At 33.3% G+C, this 10,747-nt stretch overlaps 3 protein-coding genes across 13 annotated transcripts; 1 reads left to right on the top strand and 2 right to left on the bottom strand.

Moving 5' to 3' along the window:
* Positions 1-1,621, bottom strand: LOC104766816 (putative transcription factor At1g44810). Its single transcript, XM_010490777.2, has one exon. The coding sequence runs from the start codon at positions 1,619-1,621 to the stop codon at positions 269-271; it is 1,353 nt and encodes a 450-aa protein (XP_010489079.1). The 3' UTR covers positions 1-268.
* A 79-nt stretch (positions 1,622-1,700) lies between these two features.
* On the top strand, positions 1,701-5,712 carry LOC109124797 (uncharacterized). Of its 11 annotated transcripts, none has more exons than XR_015591227.1 (16): positions 1,701-1,939; positions 2,065-2,170; positions 2,335-2,412; positions 2,508-2,627; positions 2,710-2,783; positions 2,887-2,989; positions 3,208-3,250; positions 3,482-3,544; positions 3,622-3,848; positions 3,988-4,108; positions 4,191-4,285; positions 4,363-4,476; positions 4,562-4,726; positions 4,806-4,867; positions 5,046-5,191; positions 5,286-5,712. XR_015591227.1 is itself a non-coding variant. In XM_087502297.1 (16 exons), exons 3-16 carry the CDS (start codon positions 2,394-2,396, stop codon positions 5,438-5,440), a joined length of 1,575 nt encoding a protein of 524 aa, XP_087358423.1. In that variant the 5' UTR covers positions 1,701-1,939; positions 2,065-2,170; positions 2,335-2,393; the 3' UTR covers positions 5,441-5,712. The 11 variants fall into 11 exon arrangements, 7 of the variants coding, with proteins under 7 accessions (XP_087358423.1, XP_087358421.1, XP_087358425.1 ...); XM_087502297.1 differs by having other exon boundaries at positions 2,727-2,783; positions 4,806-4,952; XM_087502295.1 differs by having other exon boundaries at positions 4,806-4,952.
* LOC104766819 (defensin-like protein 172) lies at positions 5,692-6,434 on the bottom strand. The gene is made up of 2 exons (XM_010490784.2): positions 6,304-6,434; positions 5,692-6,036 (listed from the first exon to the last, which is right to left on the bottom strand). The coding sequence occupies exons 1-2, from the start codon at positions 6,362-6,364 to the stop codon at positions 5,849-5,851; spliced, it is 249 nt and encodes an 82-aa protein (XP_010489086.1). The 5' UTR covers positions 6,365-6,434; the 3' UTR covers positions 5,692-5,848.
* Between the last annotated feature and the right edge of the window lie 4,313 nt (positions 6,435-10,747).

Genomic DNA, 10,747 nt, shown 5'->3' with positions numbered 1-10,747 from the left:
TTTTAAACAACTAACGTTTCTTCTTCTTAATTCATAATTCTGAACATAAGAATCCAGAAGACAAAAAAAACAAAACCAGAAACGTAGATAAATCCTAAGATAGATAACAAAAGAAGACGGAGGCATTGCATGTCCATTTCGAAATCCCCACGGTTAAAAACCAAAAAGAAAAAGATAAATCCCAAGATAGATAGATACCAAAAGAGGCATTGCATCTCCCACTAAATCCACGGTTAGAACATATACATCCGTCTAATTGCACGTCTTCTTAGATGGCTTGGGTAAAAACAGAGGCCACTTCCTTCACAATGTCAGACTTCTGCAAGAGCAGTTCAAATTCCTTGGCCTCCACCAACTTCAACTTGTCTTCAATTCTCTTCTTAGTCTCCATTGGCACCTTGCTCCATTTGTGCTTCACAGAACACTCATCCACACCACCTAGACTCACAATAGAGGGAACCAGAAAAGACTTGTCAAACAAAGCTGATGACTCAGAATCTCCATCAAGAACCACCACTTCCTTATCTTTTTCAACCATATCACCCTCAAGTTTCAAAGACCCATTAGCCTTAACAACCGCAGCAGATTCAAGAACCATCCCATCAGATCCCAACACTTGCACCTTTTCATCTTCAACCTCCAGCTTCTTCTTCTTCTTCTTCTTCTTATTCTTCTTATCAACCTGATTTGATATCACAGGCACAGGAGGCGACTTAACAGCAGGAGCAGAATCAAGTAGAGCCATCCCATCATCAGATCCCAACACTTTCATCTCCTTATCTTCAACCTCCAGTTTCTTCTTCTTCTTCTTATCAACCACCTTATTTGATATCACAGCCACAGGGGGAGACTTAACAGCAAGAGTCACAGCCACAGGAGGAGCAGAATCAAGAAGAGCCATCCCATCATCAGATCCCAACACTTGCATCTCTTCATCTCCAAACTCCAGCTTCTTCTTCTTCTTCTTATCAACCTTGTTTGATATCACATCCACAGGAGGAGACTTAACAGCCACAGGAGGAGCAGAATCAAGAAGAGCCACACCATCATCAGATCCCCAAATACAACTAGCCAATTTGAAACATTTCACATCATGGGGTTTCAAAAAAGACCTCGAGTCTTTACCCTTATTATAGTACTTGTTCTTCAAAGACCTAATCTTCTCAACAAATTGGGTTTTAGTAGCATCAAAGCTTATAGAATCCTTGGTTACGAGGAAAAACCCATTCATATCATCATAAGGACTTGTACCTTTCTCAGCTTTGAAACGAATCATCCCTTGTAAGAGAGAGATCTCATCATCTTCACTCCATATTCTCGCAAAAGGAGACTTCTGAGAAAGCGTCTTGGCTCGCTTTGCATGTTCCTCGTTCGCTTCTTCACTCGCTCGCTTCTTCTCAGATCCGGAACTTGGAGCAGCAGCGGCGACGGTGGAAGGAGTTTTTAGGGGTTTAGGGGACGGATCTTTGGGTTCGTCGGAAATGGAGAGCTGTTGTTGTTGTTGTTGTTGTTGTTCCTGTTCTTCTTCTTCCCCAGATGATGAGCTCTCAACCTCTTCTTCATCTCTTGAAGAAGAAGCTGTTGGTGGATCTTCCAAAGGGTTGAGAACCTTCTTCGCCATCGGAATTCTCAAGACAACTTTTTGCTTTTTTTTTTTTTTTAACTTTGTGCGGAAATGAGAAAGAAGAATCTGAAGAGTTTCTTTAATCATATATAGCGTAAATAAATGGGGTTTGCTAATTGGGCCATGCTATTCGGCCCATTAATCTATTCGAGCAGCGGGAAGACTTGTTGGGTTGCGTAGAGCGATTCTCACTTCTCACACACACTCACTCAAGACTCTAATTGTGTTTTTCGTCTTTGATGGTGACTCCCCCTACGAAAGCTCCATCTCTTGCGTTTCTCTGCATCAAATCCCTCAAGCTTCAGCTCTTACAAAGTAATTTTACACATTCCACAACTAAAAATCTCAGTTTGATTCTTGCTTGCGCCGATTTGATTCTTTTCAAAATATATTGATTTTGAGTTTGGGGTTTTTTTTTTTTGTTGTCTAATTCCTGGAAGGCGATAATACTCCAATTCCAGATTTATACGAGCTTCCATCGGAGTTGCTTGAAGGTCTTGTCGGTCACTTGCCTGCACTTGCGTTGCGTAATTTTCAAATCCACATGTCAGTAATTTTCAAAGACGACGACGACTCTCTCTTTTGGTTTAATTTTAAGATTATTAGCTTAGCTTTGCCTTAGGGTTTAGGAATTGGATGAAGATGATGATACTATTCATAATCTGATTTACATTTTTTTTTTTTTGTCCTTTTCTGGAGAATTGGTATAGGCCGTTCAATTGCTGCTTGGATAGTTATGAATCTGGAGATGATGATTGCTTGATTAATAATGGGAGAAAACGTGCAAGGTTTTATTATTTCTTCCTTTTTTTTTTTTTTTTTTTTTTTACTTTTTTGATTAATTTCGAAGACAGACTGAGAAAGATGTATATTACATCTGCAGAAACGATGTACTTGGTAATTCTTGGAAGGTGTTGTTTGAGCTGCGTTGGCCTGAGTTCATTGACCATCTCGAATCACCAGCTGAATGGCAACACCTTTACTGGGAGAAGCATCTGCAAAAGTATGCCAATTTGTTTGTTTTTCTTTTCTTTTTTATTGATTTCACTTCTTATTGAGTTTTATGTTAATCCTCCGAGTAACAGTTGTGTTGATGAAGCAGCTGAGGTAGCTCTGCGTCCCACATTTAGTGGTCGGATATGTTCTATTAATGTATCAGGTAGGTACCTCTTGTTCTCTCAAGTTCTTTGGATGGAATTGTCATTTTTTTGTATAAGAATCACTGCTATTCAGTTTTGTCGTATTTTTTTCTGTCGTCTCAGATAACATATTGAGATACATTTGCCATGAAGACCACATGAGTTTTCAAAAATGTGTCTGCAAAGAACTATCTTTTCATTTGCAGACTTTTGGACCGTATCTTAGGTTGAGTAACTTTTCATGTTTCTCTGATTATTATTATTCGTTCCAAAGCCTCGCACGTTCCTTGTATTTACAGGCACACACACACTGTATTACTCTCTCAGCTTGTTTAGGTTTTTTATATTGCTCATGACTGGTTTGTGAGTGGGATATCTGGTTTGGACTGATTTAGCACTCTATCATACTTCTGCTTCTTTGCGTTCATTCTTACCCTGTTGCAGGTGTCTGAGGCTTCTCAATGTGCTCTGCGTTACTGAAATTTCTGTAAGTAATTAAACTATGCTCTGACGTTTTGAAGTGTTTCTGTGCTTGTAAATAGAATCATCTTTGTTTTATCTCTTCTGTTTTAGTATCATCATTGATCGCGGTGCTACTTTGTGTTGCTTTCGATCTTTACCTTTCTCTTAGAACTTTAAATTTATATCTTTGTAGATGAATCAATCCTTCAACCTCTAGAAGGAGGGCAGAAATAATCTTTAGGCTTTGTTACTGTAGGAGTTACTGAGGAAAAGTAAACTGCAACGTTTGGTTCTACGTTGGATCAGATCCGAGAAACATGTAAGGCACTTTCACTAATTAGTCACATAGGTTTTAGTTAGCTGGAATTTTTTTGCTGATTACCCATGATTCTCCAGGTTGAGCCCTTGTGCAAGCTCTTGATCCAGAGCCGAGATACGTTAACTTCGCTTGAATTTATTCACTGTAAGCTCTCTTCAAATTCCATCAATGCAATATGTGCTTCTCTTCATGAAAAGGGTATCCACACAACTGGGATGCAACGCTTCTGTATAAAGACATCTAGCATTGAGATAGATCCACTTGCTGCGCCTTCCGCCTTCATTGCATTCCTGATGTCAGTGAGGTACATATATGAACTGATGCCATAGCGTGTCATCGTGAAATGTTTGCTCATTTGGCTATCAAAGTCTCTTCATAAACGTTGAAATATCATTATACATTTTTTTCTGATTTCTTCTAATGAGCATCTTTTTTTCTTTCAGGACATTACATTCCTTACATTTTTGCGATAGCAATCTCGATAGGCATATCTCGAGGATGGTTTTCTCTACACTTTTTGATTCTTCTTCAAACATTTCGTCCCTTGATCTCTCTGAAAACAATGTGGGTACCACTGTTGTTCGTTTTGTTCATATTGATATATGGCTTGATTTTCGTGGCTGACCGACCTGCATACGGTATATAGATTTCAGGATGGCTTTCTACTTTTAGTTGGAGGTCTGTTGTTGGTTCTCCGTCATCTGGAAAGTCTTTAGGGTCTCTGTGCAAGCTCAACTTAAGGTATCTTCTCATATAGAGACAACTCTTACAGTTTTAAGACTGGAAACCTTGTGATACGGTTAGAAATTTGTTTCTAGGGGAAATGAACTCGACAAATACGATGCAGAGAATCTTGCACATGCTCTTCTTCATATGCCCGGCTTAGAATCTCTTGACCTGAGCGGGAATCCCATTGAAGACAGTGGGATCAGGTGTGTCCTCTAGTCCCTGCATTTGTAATCTTGGAGAAGGTTAACAGAGTTAGATTTCTCTTACATGGTTTTTTGGGTGGTACAGAAGCTTGATATCTTACTTCACAAAGAATCCAAATTCTCGTTTAGCCGATTTGGATTTGGAAAACTGTGAGCTATCATGTTGTGGAGTTATCGAGTTTCTTGATACCCTCTTTATGCTTGAGAAACCTTTTAAGCTCCTATCTGTTGCAGATAATGCCCTTGGAAGGTATTCATAAAGTCATAAACTCTTTATTACTTTATACCGATGTGAAGTTGGTCTGTTTACTTATATTCTTGTTCTTCAGTGAGGTTGCGGAGGCCATAGTAAACTCTTTCACAGTCTCCATCGAGTCTCTCAATATTTCAGGTATAGGACTAGGTCCTCTCGGGTTTCTTGCATTAGGCAGTAAACTTGAAAAAGGGTCGAAGAAGCTGCTGAGTATTAATATAAGGTCCAAAGCAAAATGCATATCCTCTATTTGTTGTATACAATTCACATTACCTTCACACTGTCCTCACATTTGTTTTGATGTTTCCCGCTATAGCAAAAACCGCGGAGGACTAGAGACTGCTAGATTCCTGTCAAAGCTCATACCCTTGGCACCAAGACTCATCTCAGTGGACGCATCGTACAATCTTATGCCTCCTGAATCCTTGCTCATGCTATGCGATTCCCTGAGGACCGCAAAAGGTAATAACATTCCGGAATCGGTTTATCAGTTAGATTGTTTGGGCCATTCTCTGATATTTTGGTATGTAATTATATGTATGGTTACTTTGTTTAGGTGACCTCAAACGCCTTGACATGACGGGGAATAGCTGCATCAATCACAAAGCTGACCATTCTACTCTACTCTCTGAATTTCAACACAATGGAGAGCCCATCTTTGTTTTACCTTCATCCTTGGCTTCACACGTTCCTTACGATGATGACCCATAGATAATTCCTCTATACCGGTCAATTTCGCCTGTTTATCCTTTTGTCTGGTACCGGTCTATTCTTTGGTTTGGCATGTGCGTTAGGTTTTGGTTCATTGTTCACATGGAAATAGCTTCCCGCAACATCTTAAACTGTAGCATAAAAATCACTATTTCATTCCTACAATTTAATCAGCTTATAAGATGTCTTGTACTATATATTGTCAGTTGGGCAGTGTATTGAAAATTTGAAATTAGGTTTACAATAATCAATTGACTAGAAATATTTATTAAGATATCTTGTACTTTATAGTCTCTTTAAGAATTTAATTATGCATAATTTGGATTTTTCAACTTCTGAATTTCAACATATATATATATATATATATATATATATATAGTTTGAAGAAACTAAATATCAAAGTGTAAATCACATATGGGCCTGAGGTGAAGGCAGAGGCGGACAAGGGTAGACGCATACACATTCTCCAGCTCCACCAGTGGTACGGTCACAGAAGCCATTAGCCTTATCTCCAAATGTAACTCTGCATTTGGCACTGCAGCTTTTACCCATTTCGCACGGTCCTATACTTGCTGTGCATCCCATATTTTGCTCCACTATATATATATAACAAAACCATTAAACCTACAACATTTGAGATGTTATACCAAAGAATAAAACCGAAGTTCAATTTCATCATTTCATGTAGAGACACTATAAAAGCTTTTGAAAATTGGTTAGAGTAAACCTTAAAGCTAAATGTATCCATAAGGCAAAATATTAAGAGGAACTACGGTTTTTAGGAGATATGAAAATGAATAACGTAAAAAATTGTAAATCGCAAAAAAAAAATTATTAATAAAGACAAGAAGATAAATGTATACCTAAAGCAAACATAACAAGGAAGATGATTGGGAGGACGAGTGTAAAAGCTGTCTTTGCCATAATATATATATGTGCTTTCCTCTCTTACTATGATTTTGGTTACTAGACCTAAAAAATTGGGTGACTACTAAAAATATATTTATACAATTGCAAGGTGACCTACTACAGAAGTATTTTGTGTGATATTAAGAAATATAATTAATTACCATTATTATGTTTGAACACAAAATGTTTGACTGTGTAACCTAAAAATGTGAAAGTTGAGTCATACATCATGTTGAATATACATAGTAGTTTGGTATGTAATTAAAGTGTAAGATAAAGTTTTTCTTTTTATTATCTAGGTTTTGAACTCATGCTACGCGTGAATATATTTGATATATTTAGATGAAGTTATATACAACTGATGATAGTAATGAAATATTATCTTATAAAAAATTTAAACTACTATTAAGGCAATAATTATATTTCAAATTCACAATTAAAAAAAAGTCAATTGTATTTAAAAATCAAATTTGATTAAAAAAATCATACGCCACCACTTATGTCTTCGTGTTTTTTTCATTTATTCTTTATATTCTTTCTCGTCATCAAATTTTATATAGTAGTTGTCATTTACTTTCACCGTATATAGTAGTTGTCATTTACTTTCACCGTGGATCAGAATAATCATTGTTGGTGGCTTTTCTCTTCCCTCCACCATCTTTTGGATTCTTAATTAGATTTGAGTTAATCCTTAATACTGTGAGGCCATTGCAATGTTATGTTGCTTGTCTTATCTAGCTATCTACCAAAAGTCACTTGATCACCTAAACTTTACGTTAATTGGTAAGAGTCGTAATTCTTCATTTTCATAACTAATCATCGTATTGCTTAATCCAATGGGTAAGTAATTTTATAATCAGCATCTGAGTAAATGATAGGTCTTGGGAAGTGCTAAAAAAATAAATAGATTATACATTCGAACCAAGAATTAAATAAAATAGAAAACGGTAGGAAAGTTTTCCAAAGTTTTATTAGCACTAACTATAATTTTACTTGTCAACTACGTTTCCCCCTCTTTGGTCCGCACCAGCTGTCTCAAAAACTTTCGCCGGCATGATAACATTTGGCCATGTCAACATGTGTGATTTATTAATTATCCGAAGTCTTAAATTTAATCAAAAAAATTTGAACTTGATAAACTAATTGATACGAAGGAGATGACAAATTTATTTAGTTTCTATCTAAAACAGGGCGAAGGCATTATTAGAACTGTTAAAATGGACTGTCCATTTCCATCCGTCCAACATTGTCTAATTTGATTTTGGACAAATAATTGACCGTATCCATTAACAACCAGTCCATTAACGCCCATGCCCACTAATAACTATATTTTTATAAACTGTTCATGGATGTCTATTTCATAACATATAACATATTTTGTAAAGTGAGAAAAAACACAAATATTCAAAAACATATTTGTATTTTAATATTTTCCCCAAATCGATTTTGACCTAGGTTTTTAAGTATTAAGGGCTGTCCAATGTCCACATTGCCCGTCCAGTTTTGTCCATGGACAAAAACGGACCAAGACCATTTAGACCCGCTCCAAATATGGATTTGTCCATGACCGATCCATAATGAATTGGATATGGGTGGATCATGGACAACCCGTCCATTTTGACAGCTCTAGACATTATAACCATAATCAAAAGCGGTCACAAAGACGGAACAAAAAAGTAGCTTAGAAGTCTCTCATGAGAAGACAATCATATACATAAAAGTAAGGTTTTGATCTCTCCTTATTGGTTGATTTTTATTTAATGTTTTCTAATGTTTTTATTAACTTTCTAATTGTTTAATTGCTTTAAACAATATTTAAGACCAATTAATACAATACATTTAACTCACACATTAAAATAAAATTATAACTGAAAATAAAATCTCCTCCTCTGCCACCAATATCAAATGTTGTTATATCTAATATGTGTTGTAAATGTTTGATTATATATTTTAATTTAGAAAGTATTATATATATTTAACATGGTTTACAATTTTTATTTTATTCATATAAAAAATAAAATATTTCTTTTATATTTATTGCCTTTCTAATCTATTCATATTTATTTTTTAAATTTCTATAGTTAAATTTAAATGCACATATGTTGGTTTTAACAAAAAAAAAATCAAGTTTATTTGAGAATTAGATATTCCTATTCCTTTTATTGGTCCATTTGACATTTAATTTTAAAAATTTAATATTCATTTTTAATTTGCCAAGACATTTTATTATATACATTAATGCATACTTTAAATTCATTTTTTACTACTGAATTATAACTGAAATTACATAAATTGTGAATTGACTTTTTCTCCTCCATTCATTTTCATTTAAACACACTATTAATTATAATTGTAACTTTTTCTAATTTAATTATTTTAGAAATGTAACTTCCATCACTTTTTATCCTATAAATAACCATTCTCACATCCTCCTCCACCATATCCCAAATCCTAAATATTTTCTTTGTTTTTTTATAATGTTCTTGCAAACCCAAATAAGAGTTTGATTATATTTTTTTTTACTATATATTTTACATTGTTTTGAATTTTATTGTTTCTTTGTTTTATGTACTTCTCCTTTTCTTCTTTGTTTTCTTATATTATTTTGATTTAGAATACATATGTATTCTAATATGTATAATAAATTTTTGATGACCATAATCATATTTTGGTTATAACCATCTCATAATAAGGGAATCAAGCTAAAGAAAACATCTTAAGTCTTTACTTTAGATGTTTGATTAGTTCTTACAAATTCATGTATATTTATTTTATTCTTAAAATTTGAAATGTTCTCATGAAGGAAATTTTTGTAATATAATTATCAAATCAATTTTTTTTACCTCTCTCTTACCTCCAACAAAATTGTAATAAATATATTTTAGAATACTCATCATTATATTTCGTATGTGATTCAACATATAATTATATAAAAGTCATAATTTTTAAATTTAATTCAAATATGCACTTTAAGGATTTTGCTATATAAAAAAAGCAATTTGGTATTTATTTTCTTTCTAGCTTTTACTACAAGGATGAAAGATTGAAACTAATCCTAGCAATATAAATTAAATTAAGGGGAATATAAAAAAATTGTAATATAATTATCAAATCAATTTTTCTTAACTCTCACTTACATCCAACAAAATTGTAATACATTTATTTTAGAATAATAATCATTATATTCAGTTTGTGATTCAACATATAATGATATAAAAATCACTATTTTTTTATTTAATCCAAATCTATATAAAAACACAAATTGATTTTTTATTTTCTATCTAGCTTTTAATTACAAGAATTAAAAATTATAACTAAACCTAGCAATATATATTAATTTAAGATTCTTAAATTAAGGGTAATATAAAAAAGATTTCTTTATCGTATTTTAAAACTTTGAATACACTTCATATAATTTTATAGGAAATATGTATTTTTTACTTTCAAAATAGTTTAGCTTTTAATTATTAAATACTTTAGGTTATGTGTTAGTTTATATGAAAAACTTAAATTATATATTTAAATCACATAGTAAATTTCGTTTTTATTATTAATAATATTTTATTACCTCAAATGCTTAAAAATACTAATAAAAATTATTATCAAAGTTGAACAATAAAAAATAAATAACTTTAAGAGATATGTATAATGTATGTATGATTATATTTAAATAAGTTATATATTTTGATATTGTATGATTTGAATAAATAAAAGTGTCAAAAATGTTAATGACATTTAAATTAATTTGTTAAGTTTTTTTTATATGATTATCAAATAAATTTAAATTAATTAATATATTATATTATACAACAATCCGCGCATTTGCGCGGGATATTATCTAGTATTCAAGATAAAATACTCTCTCACGAGGAGACAATATTCAAGATAAATGATGATACACGCCAACATATTCCGTTACCAAGCAGGTCTAGAATCTGTGGTAAACTCTCACTTGAATTGATAGATGATTTGAAAGCAAATTCAGTAGCCTCTATTACCTTTGGTGTTACAAAACATTGTCTTAATGAAGCAAGATTCAAGTTAATGAATCAAACAAATAGGATAGGTGACCAGTTGACCTTAACCGACTCTCTGGCAAAATGCATTTGGTTTGGCCTACAAAGAGTTTTCCTTCTACATTATTATCATATTCAACCAGCCTCTTTGATGTTGCAAGAAACGTAAGTGATCAAACATCCTTTATGTTAGGAACTTGGGATATTACCCTTTGTGATATGATGAGTATAACTGCAGTTCTTCGTGGTCAGATGGATACATATCACCACTGAGCCACATATTCGTGTACCAAAACGCAGATCCACAAACGAATGTCACTAAAAGGACAAATTATTGGTGTTATCCCTGTGAATTTTTCAAGGCATTGAAGTTTGTAAGAGA

The sequence above is a fragment of the Camelina sativa genome, chromosome 19 (genome assembly GCF_030686135.1).
Source record: "Camelina sativa cultivar CO46 ecotype springtype chromosome 19, ASM3068613v1".
NCBI classification, from domain to species: Eukaryota; Viridiplantae; Streptophyta; class Magnoliopsida; order Brassicales; family Brassicaceae; genus Camelina; species Camelina sativa.
The sequence above is the reverse complement of the archived record's forward strand: the minus strand, read 5'-3'. Positions and strand labels throughout refer to the sequence as shown.